This window comes from Lagenorhynchus albirostris, chromosome 5 (assembly GCF_949774975.1).
Source record: "Lagenorhynchus albirostris chromosome 5, mLagAlb1.1, whole genome shotgun sequence".
Classification (NCBI taxonomy): Eukaryota; Metazoa; Chordata; class Mammalia; order Artiodactyla; family Delphinidae; genus Lagenorhynchus; species Lagenorhynchus albirostris.
Window position 1 is genome coordinate 79,735,673 of NC_083099.1, and position 27,232 is coordinate 79,762,904.

The 27,232-nt window shown below is 36.9% G+C and overlaps 1 protein-coding gene across 6 annotated transcripts in view; it reads left to right on the forward strand.

Annotated features, from left to right (window-relative positions):
* Positions 1–27,232, forward strand: part of GSK3B (glycogen synthase kinase 3 beta) — a 201,218-nt gene that overhangs the window by 50,025 nt on the left and 123,961 nt on the right. For all 6 annotated transcript variants that reach the window (XM_060150526.1, XM_060150525.1, XM_060150521.1 and 3 more), the window contains exon 2: positions 18,446–18,639. In XM_060150526.1, coding sequence (XP_060006509.1) covers positions 18,446–18,639 — 194 coding nt within the window. The remainder of the gene's footprint in view (positions 1–18,445; positions 18,640–27,232) is intronic.

Below are 27,232 nucleotides of genomic sequence, written 5' to 3' on the forward strand. Positions count from 1 at the left end.
AGAGCGTTGTGTATCCAATAAATTGAAAGAAGCCTAGTGTGACCTGATGATGGGAGCAAGGGGAAGAATGGCATGAGGTGAGAATCCAACCAGATTTTGTAGAGTCTTGTATAACATGTTGAACCCTTTCAAGTATTTTAATCAGGGACATGATTTAGACAAGTGTAACACTGAAATGGGAGGTTGAATATAAGGGTCTCTAAAGGTTGAAAGAGAGGTGTGGGCTACAGAAATAAATTTGAGAACCAACAGCTCTCAAATGTTATTAATAATTTGAATACCATGTAATTAAAGTTCTGGGAATGTGTAAGATAAATTTGGGGAAAGTATAGTGGCAGAAGAGAAAGGAGGTCTAGGACCCAGACCAGAAGACCTCCAGCATTTAGGTTTGTAGAGGAGGAAACAGAATAGACAGGAGTCCCTCAATTATAAGCAAGGCTGTATTTTTTTTTTTTTGTGGGGTGGTGGGGGTTGTTTTGGATGACCAGAGGTTCTGAAATGGAAATAAGGAGCAAGAAGGACATTATTTGAGATGTCGAGGAATTGAATCAGCCTCTGCGGGATTTCTGAAAGTAGTGTCCTTGGGGGAAATTATGTTTTCCTTAAGGCCAGCAGATGGGAGTTTGCTGATCAGAGTAAGAATTCAGAGGACATTGTAGAAGGGGAAGTCGAGTTGACTCAGATGAGAAGGATATATAGAGTAGATGGGAGATGAGAGTTAATAGCAAATAAGAGGGGCTTGTATTTCTGGCGAAGACTTAGGTAAACAAGGATATGCGGTGTGATAGATTTAGTCCTTAAAGTTTCTTGTAGGCTGGAGGGATCTATGGCCTTAGTGGTAAAATTTGGACAATTTCAAATAGTTGTTGGGGGAGGAACAGGTTTTTGTTGATGTAAATTGGCTTTAGTACGTTCTAGTTGTACTATGGTGAGGCTCTGGGCTGGCCAGTTCAATTCTTTTATTTATTAAATAGTAATAATACCTCATTGATTGTTTTATGATTTAAATGAACAGTCACAGAGTGGTTCATAAAAGTTGAATCTGAATACGGATAGCCCTTTAGGAAATCTTTTAAATGTACTCATAATGAGTCATTTATCCAGCTTATTTTCTTGTCACTCTTTTCTGTATTAAATATAAGAATCAATGCTTAATTGAAAAATAAACATTGGCTATGAGGCACTCAATCCATCTCTTCATAATACTGATTATACTCTATTTTAGAACTAAGGATAAGACATTCAGAAAGTAGGCATTTGCTCTTTTTTTACTTTAGACAGTTCCTTAAGCGTACTTGGATATTTTAGAACCCAGTGATGAAAATGTTAGATTATAACAGTAATACTTCTATGAAAAGAGTATCTTTTTAGAACTTTAAGCAAATTCATCTTTAAAAAATTTACATGCTCAATTATAGAGAATTTGGAAATTACAAAGAGGTACAAAAAAGAAAATTTGTCTGTATTCTCACTATCCAGAGAAAAACTCCTTTTTTGATGTGTTTGTAATATTTTTTTTCAACATTGGGATCACACAGTATATAGCAGTTTGTAACCTGCTTTTTCATGTAATCATGAATATTTCCTTGTAAACTTAAGTATTCTTTGAAAGTTAATTTTAATGGTTGTTTAATCTGTTCACTGGAGCATTATCGTATTTACCTAGTTATTCTCTTATTTTGGAGTATCTAGATTGGTTTCAATTTATTGATATATATATTGCTTCAGTGAATATGAATGTCTACATAAAGCAATCATTCTCTCTCAGTTTATGATTACTTTTTTTTAATGTTTATGTTCTTTATTTATTTATTTATTTATGGCTGCATTGGGTCTTCGTTGCTGTGCACAGGCTTTCTCTAGTTGTGGCGAGCGGGGGCTACTCTTCATGTGGTACACGGGCTTCTCACTGTGGTGTCTTCTCATTGCGGAGCACGGGCTCTAGGCGCATAGGCTCAGTAGTTGTGGCGCACAGGCCTAGTTGCACAGCATGTGGGATCTTCCTGGATCAGGGATCGAACCCGTGTCCCCTGCATTGGCAGGTGGATTTTTAACCACTGCGCCACCAGGGAAGTCCCTCTGATTGCTTTTTTCCCCACCATATTCGTAGAAAGGGAAATACTGAGTCAAAGGGTAGGGTTTTGTTGTTGTTTGTCATTGTTGATGCTTTTAAGGAAAAATATACTTAATACAGGATTTCATATTTAAGGATCTATATACATATGTGTATATATTTGTGGGTATGACATTATTTATTGTGCAATTCCAACAATGGTTGGTTTGTTTATGGATTTGGGGACCCCCTTGCAATAACAGATTCTACAGGGTCTCTTTGGCTCAAATGTTGAGACTACTACTGGAGATTATATTATATATAAACCTTCACTTCTCTCTCACACCTTATCTTTCACTGCTCTTACTCCAGCAGATACCTTCTCATTGCCCCTAACAAATACTCCTTCTTCATTAAGTGAACTTTTTTTCTAACATTCTTGCTTGATATTTGGGAACAATTTTAAGACTTTTTAACAGTTTTAAGATATTAATTCTCGAACACTGGGAGTGAAAGTGTAAATTGATAAAACCTCTAGAACTCAGTAAGAGCTAATTGTGTTTGAGGATGCCTAGTTTTATTGTATCCTTGTTAACCTCGAGTGTTTACTTTTTATTTTTTAATATTTGCTAATTTGCTGGGTATAAATGATAGCTATATTTGGGGTAGGAGGAGTGACTGAAATAGTAACTTCTTTATTTCCCAACCTGTAACTGAATAAAAATTGGAAGGTGAGAATTAGGTTCTAAAACCTAGTGTTTGAAATTTATCCTCTTCATCTGGCTGCCATGAAATCATATACTTTAAGACCCAAAAAGGATCTAAAATCTCATATTTATTCACTCCTTTCAGTTTACAGATAGGGAAAGTGAGGTTTAGAAAGGAGCTTCCTTGACTTTGCCAAAGTCATAAACCAAACAGTGGTACAAAAAAGCTGGCTTGTTTTTTCATAGCTAGTCTGTTGGCTTTTCTGCAAACATCCCCTGCCCCCCCACCCCCGCCCTTGTAGGTGACTAATTTTTTTCTGTTTGGATGCCTGATAGAATCTTTTTTATCCTTTAGTCTAACCAGGATATTTCAACCATTCTGAGTCAGTTCTTTCTGGTATACACCATAACTTTTTGTCCTGCAGATGTAGTTTGCTCAATTTCAAGGAAATTTGTATCTTTGAATACGTTTTCTACTCATGTGTTGGAATCCATTCTTGGAACAATAATTATCATTTTTGTTCTCCACATTTATTATCTTCTCAAGAATTACTTTAATCTCTTCATTGATTCCCTCTGCATTACTATGATTTCCTTTCCCCCTTGCATTAATTTTTCATCAAGTCTCTTCTGTTCTTTGCTGTTTCTAGTTTATTAGATCTGTGGTTGTTTTGCTAAGCTAAGGAACAAATTGAGAACTGTGGTAGGCTGAAAAATGAGCCCCCCAAAGATATCCATGTCAAACTTTAGCAACCTGTGAATGTTACCTTATTTGGAAAAAGGGTTTTTGCAGATTGCAGGTAAATTAAGGATCTTGAAATGAGATCATCCTAGATTATCCTGGTAGGATCTAAGTCCAACTGACAGATGTCCTTATGAGATACACAGAAGAGAGCAGACACACAGAGGAGGAGGCTATGTGACCATGGAGGCAGAGATTTGGAATCATGTGTCCACAAGGCCACAATGCAAGCAACGTGGACAGCTACCAGAAGCTAGAAGATGCAAGGGATGGGTTCTCTCCTATAGCCTACGGAGGGAGTGCAGCCATGCTGACAGCTTGATTTCAGACTTCTGGTCTCCAGGACTGTGAGAATAATTTCTGTTCTCTTAAGCAGCCCAGTTTTTGGTAATTTGTTACTGCAGCCACAGGAAACTAATACAAGGACCAAAATAATTTTTCTTTTTAATCTTTCTGTTGTTTTATGACCTTATCTTTGGACTCTTGATTTAATTACTTTCTTTTTAAGTTCTCACTATTGGAAGGAATTTTTTTCCAGTTCTTCCAGATAAGTGTTTGATTTGGCTTTTGCATGTTTTTCCTGTAGTGTGTTTGTGTCAGTTTTTTTCAACTTTCTTATGGTTAAATTGGGCAGCTCTTTCCAGATCTTTTGTTTTGATACAATGTCTATCAGTGAGTTCTTTCTTTTGCACCTTAGTTTGGATATCTTTGTCTTCTACTAATGTGGCCATTGTTTTTCAACCACTCTTCTGTAGCCTGAGGGGTATAGTAGGTAAAGAAGTCTATTAACCAGTGTAATCCTTTCTGAGCATTTTTTCCACCACTAAGCCATGGGTACATTCCATTTTTGTGGGCTTCTGTTTTTTCCCTCAATTTAGTATAATCTTGAAGACATTGGCCTTTTCAGCTTTTGCTGAGGTTCACCTGTGGTGTGTAAGGGGCTTTCGGGGGTAAAAAAATTAGTTGCGGACTTCTTCTGGACCCTCCCTCCCCTACCTTGCCACTCCCAACTCCATAGCTGCCTATGGCATTTTCATGTTCTACTTCTTACCATATTGAGGAGTATCATAGAGAGTTCTCAATACGTTGTCTTTTCACCATTTTCCTTCAGAATTGCTTTTAGACGTATGAGCAGTGTTAGGAACCATGCCGTAGTGTATTATTTTCACTGATGGTCATTGTTTTTCTAGAGGTAGCCTGCCAAAATGTCTAATTTTATAAATAATCTACTTAATTAGAAATCATTCATCTCTCAGTGACATCAGTTTCATTTAAAGTATCTGATAGCTAAAGTAGTTAAACTACCTGTTTTTGCTGTAAAGCCAAAGTTGGGGAGATAGTGGATCTATTCTTCAAATGACCATTTCTGAGTTGCAGTGAATATATACTGAGGTATCAGACAAGAAGTCATTTAATTCAATCTAGTGATACTGAAATGGTTTACAAACCTGCATAGTAATACAGCTCCTGGCCTCTTCTCCAATCCCCTGCCTCCATTCTTTTTTGCTCACTTAGCTCTAACCACGCTGCCTTGGGCTTTGGGTGCCCCCACTTTTAGAGAGTATGTATTTTCATACTGTAAAATTCACTCATTTAAATGGTACAATTCATTTATCTTTAGTTTGTTTACAGGGTTGTGCAATCATCACCACAATCTAATATTAGAACATTTCCCTCATCTCGCAAAGAAATCTCTAACCCATTAGCAATCATTACCTATCTTCTCCCCCACGCCCCTCCCCAACCCTAGGCAACCACTAATTTACCTTCTGTAGATTTGCTTATTCTGGACATCTCATGTAAACAGGATCATGCAATATATTGTCTTTGTGACTGACTACCCTTCTTTTAGTCCCCTATTTTCCTGAACTCCTTCAATGTCTTTCTTTTAACATGCCTTTATTATCTTCTCCCATCCTGTTGTCCCTCCCCCCTTCACACTTCTTCAAATTTCAACCAAAATATATCACTCTCTCTAGGTGACCCAACCCTAATTAGGTTCTAGATCCTCCATCATGGGCTTCCTTGAATCCTGTAGTTCTCTTTTACATACTCTTACCTCATTTGTTATATAACTGGATAATTATTTGTATAAATAATCTTTGCTTTTCTCACTAGACTCTAGGTCCATGAAAGCAAGGAGTTTGTTGTTTGTTGTTTGTTGTTGATTTCCACTGTCTAGTCTAGGAAGAAATAACTACTTGGATGAATACATTCAGGTGCTCAACCCAGTGAGAGGGGGGAAGTTTTTAGAGAAGAGAGGGAGGGTATTAATTGTGTGTATTAACTCTCAGTGTAACAACACTACTCATAGTTGAAAACGTAAGATGAAAAATTAGAAAATTAGTGGTAAATTAGGGTTTATGTACATGTGTTGGACATAAGCATTGTCTATTACACTCTCCCAGAAATATGACTTGAGAAAATCTGTCACTAAAGGAAAGCTTAAGATGTTAGTGCCAGGTTAATTTCTGGAGTCCATTTATGTTGTTGACTAGATTATGTGGAATATTTATCCTACCCAAGAAGTGGAATAGCCCAACTAAAATATTCTCTCTTTTTAAAATTTGGAATCAAACATTTCAGGTTTCCAAGGACATTTGTAAATTATGGGTTCTGTTGTCTCCTTGGGACACAGTTTATTGCAGGAGCATGTTGCTTCACTTGCTTTGATGGATATATTAATGAATTTGTCAAGGTTCAACTGCTGTTATTGGTCTCTGAAGTCCACTATTTCTTCTCTATTTGTTATAGTACCTGGATTGTTTGGTACATTTGTTCTTTTCTCCCTTAATGTTTATTTGCTCCTTTGTGGATAATGCAGGGGCCTGGGACAAAGGTATGTGACTATGGGTTGTGTGTATGGGGGTCTCAAAAATAGGGGGAAATAGTATATTTCTCCTTGATGAGATTTAAAGTAACATTTTAAGAGTAATAGTTCACATGGCTTTCTGTTGACCTTGTTGATCTACAAGATCATAAGTTGCACGAGACTGTTTACCAAATCAAATCTCTGAAGCCTTAAACTCTGTCTCTACCGTTAAGCTCTTCTGTGGGTTCGTAGTTTCATTTTTTTATAATGGAAACTGGTGAGAAAGTATGATGGTGCTACAGATACTTACTTTATAATTAACTTTTATTACAGTGTATTTCATCTGTGAAGCATGAATGTGCACAGAATGGAGGGCTGTATTGGATGGAGTCTTGAAGGGAATCAACTCAGAAATGTCTTCATTGCAGTCTTGGTCCTGTTATTTGTATATATTTGCACCAGAATGTTTTTAAAAAGATTTTTGGAACTTCGTTTCTTGTTAAAGTTAATTTCATAATCTGGGCAGCCAGTGGTACCTTTTCCTGTTTGGCCTTTTCTTAGAAGCAGATTGATCTATTAGTAACGGAGTCGTCACTTGGAGTTAGAATAGCTGTTTTAATGTGGCCCCTCTTAATAGTTAGTGATTTCCAATGAGTCTATTAACTTCCTGGAGTCTCAGTTTCCTCATCTGTGAAGTGGAAGTAATTTCATGAACTTCACAGGATTATTAAGGTTAAGTAAGGTATTATGTGAAAATAATTAGTAAGGTGTCTGGCTCTATTATGTTACAGGAAATACTGAACCCAGATTTTGAATAAATATTGAATCCAGATTTCATTAATAAATAAATAACTAAATTCTCTTTGAACAGAAAACTCCATGAAGGAAGGGTTCTTATTTATCTTATTCATTTTTGGGGACCCCAGTTCTTAGCACAATACCTATTTAGTACACAGAGAATGCTCATGTTTTTAAAAATAAATTTATTTATTTTTGGCTGCGTTGGGTCTTCGTTGCTGCGCACAGGCTTCTCTCTAGTTGCGGCGAGCGGGGGCTACTCTTCGTTGTGGTGCATGGGCTTCTCATTGCGGTGGCCTTTCTTGTTGCGGAGCACGGGCTCTAGGCGCTTGGGCTTCAGTAGATGTGGCATGTGGGCTCTAGAGTGCAGGCTCAGTAGTTGTGACGCACGGGCTTAGTTGCTCCGTGGCATGTGCGATCTTCCTGGACCAGGGCTCGAACCCATGTCCCCTGCGTTGGCAAGCAGATGCTTAACCACTGTGCCACCAGGGAAGCCCCGATAATGCTTATTAAGCATGTGAAGAATTAATCAATAACAATGTATGTGAAGCAAAAATTCAACTGCATCTTCTTTTTCTGTTCTCAAGATTTTTGAAACTTTCTACAGTTAGCCTACTGTGTGCCATTAATGTGAGAGAATACTTACAAACTAGAAAGGTTGTATGTAACACAAACACATATGAGAATATTTTATAAAGCCACACACAGATGATTTATTAAAATACAAGTACTTGAAGTATAGGATTGCATTTCTGTCTCTCTTGTTCTCATTTTAAATGGTACTCACTTTCCCATTGACTTTAGAGTATGTGTTCCAGTGCTTCTGTAGATTGTGGGGGTATGGTATAAAAAAGGAACTTAGCCAGCAGTCACTGTTAATAGGCTTACGCTGGTCCTGTCCTGGTTTATCATTGGATCATGTAGGTAACAGTAGGAGATGACAGAGACCATCTGAAAAGGCAAGGTTAGCAAGGTAGGTGTTTCCCAAGGACGAGAGTTCTTTTTCTTTAAGTCCTCTTAGGCTTCTTACATTATAAGTTATGAGTCAGCAGTGTGAGAATTACTCTACCCTGGCATGGGGGTGTCCCAGCATGCTCTTCTGTGACCCACTAGTAAGAGGATCAGCCATACTTCTTAGGCAGTGGCAATTGAAGCCAACTCTTATTATAGTCCCACTGTGAGTGTAAGACTGTGTCATTTCAATGCTCTTTATTTAACAGAGCCCAGTTAGCTTCTCTTGTAGCAGAGCTTTGTGGGGAGAAATGCAGAGTGGACTCTGCTTTGTGAATTGACCCAGTTGATCTGTCATTACTCTTCCTCCATGGAAAGATGGTCCTGGGACTTGTCCTATTTAAATGGCATTGTTCTGTTCTCTAAAGTCCATTTTTGTGGGCAGAGTACTGGGGAATGTTGTCAGCTTTTGGAGGAAGGAAGAAAGGGGTAAATATGAAAACCAATATGGATTTGATTCCAAAGGATTAGCATCAGTTGGGACAATGCTATTTAATATATTTTTCTCTTAGGCATATTTATTAACTATAAACGTAGTGTTATCACTCATGTAGTTATAAATGTAATCTAAAAATTAATTAACCACTATTTGAAAGTGTATGGTGTTCCTTATGGAAATGGAATTGACAGAACTCTTATTACCTGGTTATTTTATTTTTCATAGTTAAAGAGATTCTTGTAAAGTTCTTAGGAGGTACCCTATCTCATTTCCACTTTAACAGTTTAACAAGTTAAACTGTAACATTTTATGTTTATTTTCCTCCCAGATTATACAGAATAGTCTTAGCCTGTAAACAGATTGTGTTTTAAAAGTTCATCAGTTGTTTTCGAACTCAAAACATACTTTTTCACTGAAAGTTTTGTAAATATGTGAAATAAAAATAATTAGCTTCCCAGGCTATCCTACAAAAGCCTAACTAAGCCATAATTAGCTCAGATATCTACATACTATAGTGAAAAATAATAGAGAATAATAATATTCTCTATATTATATTATTACTGATAATATAATATCATATTATAATATTATTTTAGTAAAACTAAACCCCCCCCTAAAAATTAGTTTTGAAAAATTCTTCCAAATGCTGGTACTACTAGATTGATAAAGGGATTTAATCTGAGGGAGATGAGAAGTAGATAGAGACTATGGGAAACTGACATCTTTCTAGGTACTTTCAGGAGCTTAATAGATGGATGGGATTGGCTTTTTAACTCATGGCTTTACTTTCTCTTGATACTGGTGTAAGAGCAGAAGTGCTATCCTTTTGCTTACCAGCTGTGGTTAAGGTTGCTTTTTTAGTTCTTGAGTGGAATGAAGTGATAGGGAAAAGAAAGGGAGAGAAAGTTTCTTTTGGTAACTACAACTTGAAAACAAACAGACAGAAGGTGAAGTAACCTAGGATGTCTGTTGTCTGAGGTGGATTTAATTGACATAAGAATAGTGCAAGTGTAAGGGAGTGGGGGGAGAGTATAACAATGTGAATGATTCCTGTTCTGGGAGAGAGAAGGTGATAATAAGAAAGTGTGTTGAGTTAGACAACCCTGTGTTGGTCAGTAACTGGTGCTGGGTACCTTTGGAAGCTGTTTAGAACTGGGAATGAGGAACAGTGTGCTAATTTGGTATTTATATTTGCACATATTTCAGAGTTGGTTTTTCATGATGTGGGACAGCATCTACCACCAAATATTACATAGATTTGGGGGTATTTTTTAAAATAAATACAATTATCATTATTAAGCAAATATGCTGTTATCTTTACATTTATGAAAAGTGAAATATTGTATGTTAATTATGTTAACATGTAATGGGTTTATTTTTGTTATTTCTGTTATTTTTAAATGAATTAATAAATCAGTATTTTTAAAACTTAAAAAAAAAGGGAAATATTGTAATTCAGCCAGATCAATAGGAGATTCCTAAAACTGTGTAATGTAGAGAGATTTAGTCTTCATATTTCTTTTTTGTTTCTTGATTAGAAAAATCATGCTTCCCTGCTTTTTCTGTCCCCAGTAGGTTTCTTATTTAGAATAAACCACACAAACCCCCCGCCCCTGCAGATGTGCCCCCACCAAAAAAAAAAAGGCAGGAAATGTTTCTTCTGTTCCTGCAAAAGTAGCAGCTGTCGTTAAACAGTGGATTATTATTTTGTATTGTGATGAATCTGTTCAAGTACTTAAATTTTTGCTATCAGGTCACTGATTTGATTTTCCTCAGAGGAATTCTGACTCTCATTTTACTCATTTTAGATAGCCTTATGTATCAGGTAGCCTTATGTCTCAGGCAAAACGAAGCAATTTTTTATTGAAAATATTTTTGCAGTTTATATTAAAATGTGTGAGGGGACTTCCCTGGTGGCGCAGTGGTTAAGAATCCGCCAGCCAGTGCAGGGGACACGGCTTCGAGCCCTGGTCCGGGAAGATCCCACATGTCGCGGAGCAACTAAGCCTGTGCCCCGCAACTACTGAGCCTGTGCTCTAGAGCGCACATGCTGCAACTACTGAAGCCTGCGTGCAGCAATGAAGACCCAAACGAAGCCACAAATAAATAACTAAGTAAATAAAAATTTTAAAAATGTGTGAGGATGCTTAAGTGGTACTGTTGGCTGAGTTATTTTTATGGATTTATTTTGGAATAGAAATAAATGGCTTGGTTTGCTTCCATTTTTATAGGCATTGGAAAGTGTGTTAAACTTGGGAATTGGACGGCCTGGGCAATTTTGCTTATCTTTTGAGCTTCAGTTCTACAGTTCATTATTGGTTCTACCTCCCCCATAGGACTGTTGCCTGGATAAAGTGAGGTTATGGGTCTAAACATGTTCATAAACTATCAAGTGCTCCACAAATATGTTATTGGTGAAGATGATGTGTGGTGATCATGGTTGGTCCCAGGGAAAATTGTCAAACCACTGAATTTGTCTTTGCATTTTCTTCTCAGTCTACTGAGTGACCCAGTCCTTTTGAGAGATTACAGAGTCTTGTATCATTTTAGAGGAGGAATTAGAGGTACTTGTTGTAGTGACTTTAAGAATTTTAGCAGATTTCAAAGTTTAGTGGAATCCTATAGGAAGCTGTTCACTTATAAATGAGCAAATATTTTACAGCCTGCTACGTGCATAGGCATAAAATGGGTTACAGCAATAAACGTGTGATAAACTTGATTGTTGCCCTCATGGATTGGATATAGTTGTTAAATTGTAATTGATAAAGCACATGGGACCAACCTAGAGTAACCAAGTCTTCTGGGAGAAAACAGATCCTGTCCTTCCCCTCTTTCCTTTACTACTGTTTGAAATATAGCATAAAATTTTAGGTTAGTAACTTCTTTAAAATGCATATAAAAACACTTGTAAATTTGTATGCTGTGCTGTTGGAAAAGCAGTTTGGATTTAGGGGTGGAGATAACTTTGGTGCGTAGTTCAGGAGAAAGCAAGACTGAGTCAGGGTTTTGGGTTGTCAGAAGGTAATATTGAGCATTGAGGGGATGTGTGTCAGGCCAAGAACAGACGTAATCCATTAAAAAGAAATTATAGAGTGCTGATTTTAATATTACGCTCACTAAAGACTGGAATAAATTATATCAGCTTTGTGAGAGCTGTTTTTTGGCTTTCTTCTGGATTCACAGCTGTTCAGTACTGAAGTTGCCAGAAGTGTGATCACTGCTCAGTGAGTCATTGTGTTTTTTAAAGTAATTATTTGTTTCTTTAGTTTAAGTGTTTACCGTTTACTCTTCCCACCCATGTATGGTATACTGTTTCTTTGGTAATATGGTAAACTTCCTCATTAAGAAAGATTTTAATGTATTTGTCTACTTTCTCCCTGCCCCAAATTGGTCACTTTTTGTAAATCAAGCAGATAAGCATGTTTAAGACTTAAAGATTCTAATGTTAATTCCTAAAAGCCAAAGCTCTTTAGACACATGCTGCAAGCCTTTTAGACTTCCATGGGAAATAAACCTGTTTCTAAAATATTGATACATCTTGATACTGTTTCAAGTGAAGGCTTAAGACCAAGTAAAATGTTTATTAATTTTGGGTTTGGTTTAATTTTATTCCAGTTCACTTGAGTTAGAAAAAAGGAAAAAATGTGCTTGATTCCAGTTCATAGTTCATGAATAAAATAATATTTAAATTCAGACTGTTGAAAATTAGCATGGTTCATTCTGGTTTTTGGTTTAAAGTAAAATTTGGGTTTTAAGAGAAGATTTAAAATTTGAGTAAATTAAAATTAGTTCAAAAGGAGTATAGATAACTTGAAGTAAGAGTTTTGCATCAGAATCTTCTGTAAAATATTTAAAATTTTCAGTTTTGCTGAAAATAGAAGGTTGATTTTAGGACCTTAACCCCTGTGTGTTATTTTCATGGCATAGTCTTAAGCAAAGTAGTAGGGTACAGGTTTTAGAGTAAATGGATAGGTCTGAATCCTGTGGGTACACTTTATTGAAGGGGTTACTTTGGGCAAATTACCAATGAACCTTTCAAACATCCTAGTTTCTCCCATTTGTTAAATGATTATCTGAGTACATCACAAAGTTGTACGAATTAAATGGTATTATGGTTCTTTCTCACAATATGGTAGCTAGGGGCTTCCCTGGTGGCACAGTGGTTGAGAGTCCGCCTGCCGATGCAGGGGACACGGGTTCGTGCCCCGGTCCGGGAAGATCCCACATGCCGCGGAGCGGCTAGGCCCGTGAGCCATGGCCGCTGAGCCTGCGCGTCCAGAGCCTGTGCTCTGCAACGGGAGAGGCCACAACAGTGAGAGACCGGCGTACAGCGGAAAAAAAAAAAAAAAAGAATCTGCCTGTCAATGCAGGGGACACGTGTTCGAGCCCTGGTCCGGGAAGATCCCACATGCCGCGGAGCAACTAAGCGCGTGCGCCACAACTGAGTCTGCATTCTACAGCCCCGCGAGCCACAGCTACTAAAGCCCGCATGCCTAGAGCCCGTGCTGTGCAACAAGAGAAGCCACCGCAATGAGAAGCCCGCGCACCATGCTGAAGAGTAGCCCCCACTCGCCGCAACTAGAGAAAGCCGTGCTCAGCAACAAAGACCCAACTCAGCCAAAAAAAACAAAACAAAACAGTGGTTGCTAGAACTGCATTAAGAATCATTGGGGCGGGGGGCTTATTAAAAATACAGTTTCGGGCTTCCCTGGTGGCGCAGTGGTTGAGAGTCCGCCTGCCGATGCAGGGGACACGGGTTCGTGCCCCGGTCCGGGAGGATCCCACATGCCGCGGAGCGGCTGGGCCCGTGAGCCATGGCCGCTGAGCCTGCGCGTCCGGAGCCTGTGCTCCACAACGGGAGAGGGCACAACAGTGAGAGGCCCGCGTACCGCAAAAAAAAAAAAAATACAGTTTCTGCCCTACTGCAGATTTACTGAGTCTTTCTAGTGGTGAAATTCTAGAATCTTCATTCTTAGTAAACTCTCCCAGGTGACTCTTACGTCCACTGTGAGTGGTGCTTCCAAACTGTAAAATAGTACTCAAGGAATATACTTATATGTGTATTGATGTAAATTGAGCTTCAGACCTCAGAGATGTCCCTTGCCCAGTTCTTATCCATTGCTGCATATTGATGCTCTGAAGAAACCAAAATTACTTGGAAAAGGGTTATGAACAGAGTAATTCTCCTACCTGTAAATAGATACACATGTGGCAAATTGTGTTATTTGTTTTGGCTGCTTGTTGTTGCCATGTTTTTAGTAAACCTTCCATTCTGTTTTGCTATTTTTAAGGTTTCTATATACCTTATCCCTAGGGATTTGTATCTGATCAATGGCAAGTGCAAGAAGTTAAAACACTACTAACTGTTTAGCAGGAAGTAGTCATTTCCCAAATCCTAATAATTCTGCTCGAGTGATTTTTATATAAATTCAAGAGCAGACATTTGCTGGGCCACCTGCATTGTGCTGAACCCTCTGCTAATAAGTACTAGGGAAATAAATCTAAATGATTTAGGTAATGGCTGGCTTTCCTAAGAGCTCATAGTCAAGTGGGGGTCTCGGACTCTTAATAATTATAGAACATTGTGATCAGCACTGTAGTAGGGCATGTACCTGGTGGTAAAAGAGCATAGCAGAAGAATTTTTTTTTTCAATTCCCACTACCAATAATTCTTCAGAGAAACTATAATTTATTGAGCACTCACTATATGGCATGTACTTAAAAAACAAAACAAAACAAAACTGCTTAACCTGTGTTATTTAATCATTACAACAACCCTATGAAGTAGCAGCTATTTACATTTTATAGATACTAAGTGGTAGAATACGTGATTCAAACCTTGGTCTGACTTCAGAGCCCATATTAACACCATTATGCCTCTCTCTAAGGACAAAAATGACTGATTTGTTTTTCTTAAGATTAATTTTATGGTTCTTCAGAATTGATGCTTGTTAATCATTTGGCACGGTATCTGCCTGTGATTGAAAATGTGGTATTGCACTATCAAGGACTTGGGAGTCTTTTTTGTCTCACCTTTATCCTCTATCACCCTATGTTTTCCTTTCATTTCTAAAAGTGATATACAGGAAAACATCTCCAAAAGCCAGCTCATGTATAACATCTGTCCTTTTTTTTTTTTTTTTTTTGCGGTACGCGGGCCTCTCACTGTTGTACCCTCTCCCGTTGCGGAGCACAGGCTCTGGACGCGCAGGCTCAGTGGCCATGGCTCACGGGCCCAGCTGCTCCGCGGCATGTGGGATCTTCCTGGACCAGGGCACGAACCCGTGTCCCCTGCATCGGCAGGCAGACTCTCAACCACTGCGCCACCAGGGAAGCCCCTAAAATTTTTTATTGTGCTGTTGACATTAGGATTGATTTGACTGATTCAGCTGCTTAGTTTGCATTCTCTTTCTTTCTTCATAGTTTTGCTCCAAGTTATGAGAGCAGTTGCACACTCGCTAGAGCTTCCACATCATAGGGTAGAGGCCCTATTTCTGGACAATAATAAGCTTATTTTAGAATTTGTCTAACTCTGATGTTCTGTGGACCTCAGTTCCTTGTTTCTTATTTCTTTTGCTTATTAATTTTTATGTTGTTTTCATGTCTCTAAGCTGTTGTGTTTATTTCGGGGAGGACATCTTGCTTTAATAGAAGTTCCTTAGCCATATACTTAGGATAAAGAGTTATTTGAAGTTTAATTTAAAAACCTGAAAATTTGACAGTGATCAGTGTTTCCCCTTCAGACTATCTTAATCATGCCTGAAAATAAGGTTTTTTGGTTCTTTTAAGTAATTTATATAATAATATTTTTCAATAGACTGTTATATTGTTTTTGAACATCCATAAACATAGCTATCTGTTATATCTCTTCATGAGAAACAATAGTCAGAGCTAGTTTCCTTACTAATCCTATTGTTAGGTTAAAAAGCTTCATAAAAATACCTTGTATCCTCCTTGTATCATACCGGGTGTGCTGGTTTCTCTGGGCTTTGTAGACTTTTAATTTTCTGCTATTTCTACATGGGAGACATTCTTCTGGAGGTAAAGGAAGATTTAATATAGATAACCGTTGCTGACTTTGTTCAGTTTATTTAGTAGTATGACTTATTAACATCTCTAAAAGCCTCCTAGTTAAAAAGGGTCACAGTTGCTTTTTCTCAGCTCTGAATCATTAAGAAATACTAAAATTAGAATGTCAGTGTCAGATACTTCCTAAATATTTACATATGCCCAAAGTGGCCTTTTGGGTTTTGGATGGATCGATTGTTCTGAGGAGTGACTTCAGAAGACAAAAAAATGTAACCACAAGGTGTTGCTGTGTTTGAGAGACTGAGAACAAGACTGCACATATCATTTTGGGATACATATAAGGGGCTTTGTAAAATTGTATTCTGTATTTAACAGCCTTCAATTGAAAGTGGTTGTTCTGTTGCATACCACCTTTCCATTGCTTTATGAGGAGTCTTTTGTGGTTTATATATTTAAGATTTATCCACTGTGCTAAAGAATAGGGGATTTAATTCTATGTTCTAATCAGAATAGGAAATTCATACCACCTGAGTGAATTTTAGTTGTAATAGAGGATCCCAGGAGTTCTCTGGCCAGAAGAGAGTGCCTGAAACTGAACTGTTCCCACTGCTTTGCTGTTGTTGCTCCTGAGAGACAGTGGCATTTTTTAGGGACCAATTTTATTGTAGTTGGTGTGAAGCTCATGATACCATGCATTCTGGGAAATTCAATATTGGGCAAAGTGGTGACTTTTTTTTTTATTTTTTAATGAGGCATGTCTTATGAATTCTAGCTTTTCATGAGGATTTTGGTTTCTTGGTAGCAGTGTTTAAAATGCTGCTCTGTTGTTAAGATCCAAAGTTATGCAGTTTCTAGTAGCAAAAGTTAAATTGTTTGAACATCACAGAATCAATTGTTTTATATTTTTGTTTTCCATATGCTTTTGCTTTGGGATAACTTTCAAACTAATGTTGCCAAAGTATCTTTGGAAAAAGCTCTTTAGCTATTAATAAATGAATAATTGAGGACTGAAAACTACAAAAGATTATTCATGTATTCTCTTACTATTATTCTGGAACTGACCTTTTTTACATCATATTTTCAGAAACATCTGCTTCTTGGGGGGTGGGGTGGGTAATGGTATATGAAGTCGGTCTTTCAGCTGTAGTAGGAAGGTTGTAAAATAATGGCAGAGGCAGCCTGATGTGAATGAAGAGTTCTTTTACTTAAAGCTTTATGATATTGGACAAGTTAATCGCTCTTACTTTCCTTATTTGCATAGTAAACATGGCCCTCCATTTAAGTATTAGAGTAGATGAAACAATCGGAAAGTTCTTTTGTACAGTGAAATTTTATACAGCTGTTATTTTATTGCTGAGTCAGCAAATTGCAGTGCCAAATGGTGACATGCTTTTCCTTGGCACACTAGCTGCTGACTGTCCCATGCATTACTAATGCTCATACCAAGTCACCCCCGGTGTTACCTTGCCATTCTTTACAGCTCTGCTATTTCAGATCTCTGATGGAGCAGTCTGAAGAGCTTGGTGATTTCTGAATAAAAATTCCAGGATGCTTAGGCTCAAAGAGCCATTGTTCCTTGTATACCCAGTATTTCCTACTAGTGGGAGAATATAGTCTGTAAGAGTTCTCAGCAGTTTCTCTAACTGCTCAAAAGAGAACAGAGTAAACCTTTTAATTTTTACTAAGATAGTGACCAGAGGTTTTTGTTGTTGTTGTTTGGTTTGGTATCTAGGGTTAAATATTACATTATTTTTCTTCTATGAGGTTAGTATGAATTCAGTGAGCATCTTAAAAATAAAATTGCTATAATGGAAGAGTAAGAGAGAGAAGAAAAAGAAGTGAAGTTTAGTCAGTGAGCCTAAGGACTTACATTGTAGTGAGAATTGGTTTTAGATTTGTCAGGAAAGAGAACAAGCACGAAGTCATAATTGCTACTTCACAAAGATTGTAGTCCCTAGAATCTTTGTGTATTCTGGAATCACTAAAAGAACAATTTAAAGCTTCTTAAAATTAAGTGCTAGGTAGTATAGAATGGTTTAGAATAGTTTAAGAATTCTGAGATATGAACTGTGCTTAGTCAAGAAGGAGGTGGCTCTTGAGCTTGAATTGAAGAGTCTTTGGATTGTTACTGGCGAGGAGAGAAGGCAGAAGAGTTAAGGAGATGGTCATGAGTGGGCAGAGACCCCAGAGCTGGAGAGCTAGTTATGCATGAGGCTCAGTTCAGAATGGGTTTGATTTTTCTTTTAAGTTTTGCATCTCTTACCCCCAAATTTAACATTCCGCTATTTCTTTTACCCATCAGACGTTTCTTGGAAAGGCATCATTATTTTCTGAAGAAGAAATAAGACACGGAGAAGCAAAAACTCAAAGCCTTACCTTCCTAAAGGGATAGTGGTCTGAATAGAGTCAGCATATTTAGACTTTTTCAATTGCACTTATCTTATTTTCAAGTAAAATAAGAAAGCCCTGAGGAAAGAATTAGGGCCTTTAGAGTTGGACAGATAAGGATTCTTTCGTGGGTCCATCATTCGCCTTTTGACTGAACAAATGTAACATTCTTCTCATTATGTTTAATATAGGAACAGTTTTGTCTACTTCATGGGGTTGTTTTCATTAAATGAAGTCATATATATAAACTAAGCATGGTGTCTGGTCTATGGAATGACTGAATAAATGGTGGTTAAAATAATTACTTATAATTGAAACAAATAGTTGAAGTAATACTATGTGATAAACTAAGATGAGCATTTAAAAATAATTTGTAGTAAAGAATATAGTTTACTTGGTATACTTTGGCAATTTTCTCTGTTGAATTCTTTACAGTTCTCATTTATCTATCCCTTATTTCTTTTAGGAGACAAGGATGGCAGCAAGGTGACCACAGTGGTGGCAACTCCTGGGCAGGGTCCAGACAGGCCACAAGAAGTCAGCTATACAGACACTAAAGTGATTGGGAATGGGTCATTTGGTGTGGTATATCAAGCCAAACTTTGTGATTCAGGAGAGCTGGTTGCCATCAAGAAAGTATTACAGGACAAGAGATTTAAGGTAAGACCTTCAGTATTTCATGTATTTTGTTGCTGTCAATACATGTAAATAATTATTTTTTCAGTTGTTTCTCTTTGCTTTAAATTTCATTTATTGAACAAATTTTTATTCAGCTCAACTACTGTAGTGACTTTATTTCGCATTGTGTATTATGTAGAGATAAAATTTACTGAAGGTTGCAGTATTTTTTTTTGAACTGCTGTGAGTGACATGTATTTAAAATGCTGTGAAATGTAGATTAAAATTTCTTAATTTCTATTTTAAAATGTGACCTTTCTCTGCCTTGGTTGTCATTGGTGTAGGAGACCAGAGAAACATTACCTGTAGCATATGATCATTTGGTACAGTTGACTATGCTTCCTCTCTTGAAAAATTTCCTTTGAGTCAGTGATATAACACTATCATTTTTTTCCCCCATAACTGACCTTTCTTTGCTATCTTCTTACGTCTCCCTTTCATCTGCCCCTAGAAAGCAGTACTCCCCACAGTTCAGCTTATTTTTATTTCTTACACCGTCTCTTTAGGGTGTCCTGTACATAGATGGTCAGGGTCACCTGTACGTTATGGTATAGTGGAGAATCAGTGAGACCTGCGCTCTAATCAAGGCTCTGCCATTAACAAGCCATGCAACTCTGTTCCCTTCCCTACTCTTCCTACCTCTGCAACATTTTACTGAGAGTCTCCTGTGTACTAGGAACTGTGCTAAACATTGAGGGATTAAAAAAAAAAAAAAGAGGTGATCACTGCTCTGAAATAGCACACAGCCTAGTGTCTGTATGCTCCAGAATGTCCTGAACTTTCTAAAGAGATTTAAAAAAAAAATTCTGAAGTTTTTGTCTTCAATTCTCTCTCTCCCAAGCACTAGTACCATGTTGCCCAGTCTGAAGGTACTGTTATTTCATATTGGCAAGGTTTCTTATCTAACTCTGACTTAAACTTTCAATCTTAAGGGAAATCCTCTCTATTGGCTCCCATTTGTTGTGGCTCTTTCCTTCTAATGGTTTTCTCATTTACCTGTCATTCAGGCTCTTTCATTCTCTCATACCTCATATCCAGTGATTACCAAATTTGGTTGATTCCCCCCACCCCACCCCGCCAACTGCCTTGTTGAGCTATACCTTCTTTCCTTTTCTCATCACTGCTATTCTAGCCAGACCTTTGTCATTATTTGGCTTAACGACTAGTAAGACTCTTGCCTCTGATCTTCTCACTTCCAGTCTTTCTGTATACCGACATTAGAATAATCCCACAGTTCAGTTTGGTCATGTTGTTTCTCCTACACACAAATCTTCTATGGGTTCCTCATAGCCTAGAAAATAAAGCCTGCCCAGTTTTAATTGTACATTCGGGAGCTTCTATAGTCTTGCCTTATCTCCAGATATTCAGCTTTTACAAACCTTATGTATCACTATCTTTGAGATATATTGGTTTTTATGGCCTCTCTGCTTTTGTTCAGTTTCCGTTCTGTCACTTGCATTCTCCTGCTGTCTAAACCGTGTGCATATATAAAGATCCATGTCAGTTTCTTCCTTTATGAAATTTCCCAGATGATTCCAGCCAGCCCTATGGATCTTGCTAGTCTAGATTCCTTGAACACTTATTGTTCATAAACTAGGAAATTCCAAATTTTTTCATGACAAGGACTCCATTTTTATTATGTGTGTCTCCAGGATATCCACACACTTAATGTGTTTTTGAATTAATAGTTGCTGATAGCAGATACTTATCAAATCCTTAAAATATGCCAGGTGATCTAAGGCTTTTACATGAGTAGTTTTATAGGAGCTTTACCGTTAGTCCTGTGATATTGGTACTGTTATTATTCAGATAAGGAAACCTACACACAAAGAGATTATAAATTAACTTGTCCAGGGTCATACAGTTAGCAAGTGGATAGATGGGCAGGTATTTGAATCCAAGCAGTCTGACTCCAGAGTGCTTTATTATATTTTATCATTGCTGTATCAAACCAGTATATTCTGTTCAGAAGATACTTCGGTTAGTTCTTCTTTTTCTTGCTTTTTAAAAAAATTTAAATTTTTCCCTTTATCATATTTAAGTTATTTCAACTGAAATACAATTTGGTTCATCTGTTTTTGTATGTATCCCTTTGTAGAACTTTATCCCCATTCTTTTTGACTTTTTTTTAAAAATTTATATTTTCAGTCTGTGAAACGCTAATGTGGTTCTAAAAGTCAGAGATACACAAATGTCATTCCCTCTGTCTTGTTTCCACTCGCTCCCTCTAGATAGCCAATCTCATTATGTTGTGATTTATTTTTTCTGGGTTTCTTTTGCACAAATGAGCAGTAAGTGTACAATCATCCCTTGGTATCCACAGTGGACTGGTTCCAGGACACCCAGTGGATACCAAAATCTGCAGATGCTCTAGTTCCGTATATAAAATGGTGTGGTATTTCCATGTAACCTAAGCTCATCCTCCCATATACTTTAAACCATCTCTAGAATACTTATAATACCTTGTTGATGCTATGTGAATAGTTGTAAATACAATTTAAATACTATGTAAATAGTTGCTGATGTGGCAAATTGAAGTTTTGATTTTGGGAACTTTCCAGAGCTTTTCCCCCCTGAATATTTTTGATCCCAGCTTGGCTGAATCCCTGGTTGCGGAATCCATGAATGCAGAGGGTAGACTGTAGTTCTCTTTTTTTCTTTCTTACACAAAGTGTAGTATTAGAGATACTCTTTTGTACTTTCCTTTTCTGTTAACTATAGTTCCTGAAAGTCATATCAGTTCAGAGATTTTTCTCATCCGTTTTAGAGCTTCATAGTATTGCAGAGTTGATTCCAACCATTCTTCTATATATGGATATTGAATTACTTTTCAATATTTTGTAATCTCCAAGGGGGCTGTTATGAAAAACTTTGTGCATAGGTATTTATTAGTAGATGTGTATCTTCACAATAAATTAAGAGAACTAGGGCTGCTGAATGACAACATAAACATATATGTAGTTTTGTATGATATTGCTAAATTCCCCTGCATAAGAGCTTGTACAGATTTGCATTCTCTCTAGTAATATATGAATGCCTATTTACCAACAAGGTTTGACAACATGCATTGATTTACTTTTTCAGTTTTTGCCAACCTGATAGGTGAGAAATGGTATCTCATTGTAGTTTTAATTTACAATCTTATGAATGTAGTTTAACATCCTTTCATGTGTTTAATGTCCACTTTTATCATATCTGGATTTTAGTTGTGATTAGAAAGCCTCTTCCTTATAAAATCTTATAGAAAGCCTTTTCCTCAGGTTAAAGAGAAATTCATCCATATTTTCTAGCACTTGTAAGTTTTCACTTTTTACAGTTAGATCCCTGATCCATTTGAAGTTTGTTCCTGTTTGTGGAGTTTATTCCTATGTATGGTATGAGTTATTGATCTAATTTTATCCTTTCTAAATCATTAATCATTTATCTCATTTATTAAAAAGTCTATGTTTGTTCCAGTGATTTGAGATGCTATTGTTATTATATGCTGAATTTCCACGGTAATTTGGTCTATTTCTGGACTTTCCATTCTGTTCTACTAGGTCATTTGCATATATCTAAGTCAGTACCACATTGTTTTAATTATAGAGCTCTATAGTATATTTCAGTGTCTGGTAGGGCTAATCCACCCATGTAGCTTTTCTTTTTCATGTTTTTCTAGCTATTTTTGGATGTTTATTTTTCCCGATGAACTTTGGTATCAGTTTGACTAACTTCATGAAAAAGCTCATTGATATTTTTAATTGGAATTTCATCAACTTTATAAACTAACTTAGGGAGTTAAATCACCTGTCCATGATGCTGAATTACCTTATCCAGGAATAAGAGATGCCTTTCCATTTGTTCAAGTTTACTTTTGTATCTTTTAGGAGTTTTACTTATATAGGCTTTGACATTTCTTATTAAGCTTATTTTATTGCTTCTGTTGCTATTATATAATTTTGTTTTTCTTTTTATTTTTTTCTGCTAAATGCTATAACGTGGCAGGCTGTGTGACACCAGGCTCAGTTCTTTCCAGTGTATCACCTTTTCTTTGTGAAACTTAAGTATTCTTTGTTCTCCTTGCTAAATGTTAGCTGTTTCCAAAAATATAAAATTTGGTGTATTGACCGATTCATTTCTCTTGATTATCATAAAATAGGCATTTTTTCTGACAACTTAAAATTCTGTAGTTTCACATTTGTAATTTTTACATAGCTGCTACCTAGGATTAAATAATCATGTATTTTGCATTAAATAATTACGTATTTTCAGGAAAAGGTGGAATAGGATCTTCTTGCACAATTACATAAACCAACATGCTTAACCTGCTGGTGTCAGTGAGAGGCAGTTTGTTGTGGTGAAAAAACAAGAAGAGAAAGAATGATCAGAGATAGAAAGAAAACAAGAGTAATTATCCCTGCACTGTAGTCATGAAAACTATATCTAAGATACTGAACCTTTTTTTTTTTTTAAAGAATTTCTGGTGTAACAAGTTTCATTTCAGTAGTGTTTTACTTACAATTTGAATACTTTTTTCCTTCTGGACCCATCATACTGTGGCAAATAACTAAAATTAAGCAACTTCAGTTGGCCAGTTTGAAAGTGCTTGTGATAGAAAATGCTATTGTGGTGTTAGGGGTAGAGTCCAGCTAGGTACCTAATGTAGGAGACCTTTGATATTAGAGCAGGGAGAAGATTAATCAATCCCAAAGGCTACAGATGGTTGTTGGGGCTGGCTTTTCCAATTTGAAAATCAGTAAGCTACATTTTAATTAATTAGTAATCTTAGCTTCATTAACTATTAATGTAAGTTCTCCTTTGAACCAAGTCATAGGTTTCAGGTGTCCTGCTTAGTTTCATTTGTTCTGTAGTTAGGATGTAGGGGTGAAGTGAAGTGTCACTGTTGTTCTGTTGTGAATAGAGAATTTGAGCCCTACTTTAATATATACCATTTTGGAGAGTGAGGAGAGAGAATGTCTGGGCTCAGTCCTTAGGGATATGATTATTTTCTGTATGATATTCTGGAGACAACAAAGGAGAAATAAGACCTTGGTCCACTATTAGTTTTGTAAGCTTAAGTATATCCATTAACTTTATGAGCTTCAATTTCATCATGTGTACAATGGGAATGCTGTTATTACAGCAATGCCCCAGTCCAGTGTTTGGTGCATAAAAGAACTCAATAAGGAGCTTCCCTGGTGGCGCAGTGGTTGAGAGTCTGCCTGCCGATGCAGGGGACACGGGTTCGTGCCCCGGTCCGGGAAGATCCCACATGCCGCGGAGCGGCTGGGCCCGTGAGCCGTGGCCGCTGAGCCTGCGCGTCCGGAGCCTGTGCTCCGCAACGGGAGAGGCCCGCGTACCGCAAAAAAAAAAAAGAAGAAAAAAAAAAAAAGAACTCAATAAGTATTGTGCTCCCTTTTTACTCCAACATTGTGTGAATCAAATGAAATAATGTATTATGAGAACATTTACTGAATTTTAAAACTCCTTATAATTAAGTTCTATTGGTTTTAATTTTAGGCTTCTGAAGTATTACAAACTGCTATTTACTTTGGATTTTTTTCAGTGCAAGGTTGAACCATCAGAGGAGTCCAGTGTCTCCTGGGAAAAGAGCTTCATTAAATATGTCTGCCATGCTGAGTCATTGGCAGGGAACAGCTCATGAGAAGCTTGGCTTGGCCCCAAACAAGAGAATAGCTTTGAGAGTTCAGCAGCTGGGACCATTGGTCAATAATGTTTCCTGCAGTGGGATATCTGAGAGGCACATTTTCATAGTTGACATACCAAACTTCCTAAGGATATAGACTATTTTATGCTACTTTCCCAAGTGCCTATGTAGGATGACTGGTAAAATGTTTTTTCAAATTGAATTTTCAGAGACTGTACAAAGGTTTATTGGTAAGGATCCTATTGATTTTGCTTTAAAATTATATATAGTTTTATTGCCTCCATTATTCCAGAGAGAAAAAATGGAGGCATGATATTGTGGTCCTGAATGTCTTCTTTCTGCCTTTCAGTGGCTTGAATGGCTTGAGAGAAAGAGAAATCAAACTTAATAGAAGGCGGCCAGAGTAATTAGGCAAGAAAAAGAAGTAAAAGGCATCCAAATTGGAAAGGAAGAAATAAAACTGTCACTGGTTGCAGATGACATAATATTACATATGGAAAATCCTAAAGACTCCATTAAAAAAAAAACTGTTAGAATAAACCAATTCAGTAAAGTTGCAGGATACAGATCAGTGCACACAAATCTCTTGCATTTCTGTATACTAATAACAAACTATCAGAAAGAGAAATAAAGAAAGCAATCTCATTAACAGTTGCACTGAAAAGAATAAAATACCTAGGAATATATTTGACCAAGGAAATGAAAGACCTGTATATTGAAAACTCTAAGACATTAATGAAAGAAATTGTTGAAGACACAAATAAATGGAAAGATATTATGTGCTTGTGGATTGAATCAATATTGTTAAAATGTCCATACTACCCAAAACAATCTACGGATTCACTGCAATCCCTATCAAAATTCCAATGTCATTTTTCAAAGAAATAGAACAAATAATCCTAAAATTTGTATAGAACCACAAAAACCTCAAATAGTCAAAGCATTCTTGAGAAAGAAGAACAAAGCTGGAGATATAATGCTTCATGATTTCAAACTATATTACACAGCTACAGCAATTAAAGCAATATAGTATTAGCATAAAACCAGACAAATAGATCAGTGGGACAGAATAGAGAATCCAGGAATAAACCCACACATGGTCAATTAATTTACAGTGAAGGAGACAAGAATATACAGTGAGGAAAGGACAGCCTTTTCAATAAATGGTGTTGGGAAAACTGAAGAGCCACATGCAAAAGAATGAAACTTGACAACTGTCTTATACCATACACAAAAATTAACTCAAAATGGATTAAAGACCTGAGTTTAAGACCTGAAACCATAAAACTAGAAGAAAACATAAATGGTAAACTACTTGATGTAGGTCTTGGTGATGATTTTTTGAATCTGACACTAAAACCAGAGGCAACAAAAGCAAAAGTAAACAAGTGGGACTACATCAAACTAAAAAGCTTCTGCACAGCAAAGGAAACCATCAACAAAATGAAAAGGCAGCCCACTGAATGGGATAAAATATTCGCAAATCATATGTCTGATAACAGGCTAATATAAAAAAAAAAACCCAACAATCCAATTAAAAAATGGGCACAGGACCTGAATAGACATTTTCCTGAAGAAGACATACAGATGGCTGACAAGTACATGAAAAGATGCTCAACATCACTAATCATCAGGGAAAGGCAAATTAAAACCACAATGAGATATCACCTCACACCTGTTAGAATGGCTATTATGAAAAAGACAAGAAATAACAAGTGTTGGCAAGGATGCGGAGAAAGGGAACATTTGTGTGCTGTTTGTGGGAATGTAGATTGGTACAGGCACTATGGAAAACAGTATGGAGGTTCCTCAAAATATTAAGAATAGAACTACCATAGGATCCAGCAATTCTACTTTTGGATATTTATCTGAAGAAAATGAAAATAACTTGAAAAGATATATGTACCCCATGTTCATTGCAGCATTATTTACAATAGTTAGGATATGGAGACAACCTAAGTGCCCATCAGTGGATAAATGGATAAAGAAATTTGTGTGTGTGTGTGTGTGTGTGTGTGTATGTGTTGTGTGTATGATGGAACATTATTCAGCCGTAAAGAGAAGGAAATCCTGACATTGTGATAACATGAATAGACCTTAAGAGCATTATGCTAAGTGAAATAAGTCAGACAGAATAACACAAATGCCATATGCTCTCTCTTATGTATGAAATCTTAAAAAATGAACAGCAGCAACAACAAAAAACAAGCTTGTAGATATAGAGAACAGATTGGTGGTTGCCAGAGGCAGGAGGTGGGAGAAATAGGTGAAGGGGGTCAAAAGGTAAAAAGAAAAAAGAAAATAAAACTTAAATATGAGGCATAGTACACTTCTGAGTTTTCTCACTTTTTTTCTTTTAATTTTATTATCCTTTAGTGTTTATACCTTTTCAAATTCCTATATTTCTGTGGTAAGTTCCAAAGAAGTGTTTAGCATCCGGAGTTAGATCTGCTCTTTTGACTAGTTTCACTGAAGGCTTTGCAATTTTTGTGGATGGTCAGCTCCTTGATTCTTTTTTTATTAACAGTTTTATTGAGATATAATTCCTATACCATAAATTTCACCCTTTTAAAGTAAACACTCTTTCACCCTTTTAAAGTATATACATTGGCTTCAGTATAGTCACAGAGCTGTGCAACTGTCACTACTAATTCTAGAATATTTTCATCACCTCAAGAAGGAACTCTTTTAATAGTTCCCTATTCAATTCTTATTAATAGTCCCTCCCCATCCTCCTCTTCCCCTAGGCCCTGGCAATCACTAATCTACTTTCTATCTCTATGGATTTGCCCATTCTGGACATTTCATATAAATGGAATCATAATATATGACCTTTTTGTTTCTGTCTTCTTTCACTTGGAATAATGTATTCAAGGTTCATCCACATTGTACTGTCTCATTACTTAAGTACTTTTTGTGGATGAATAA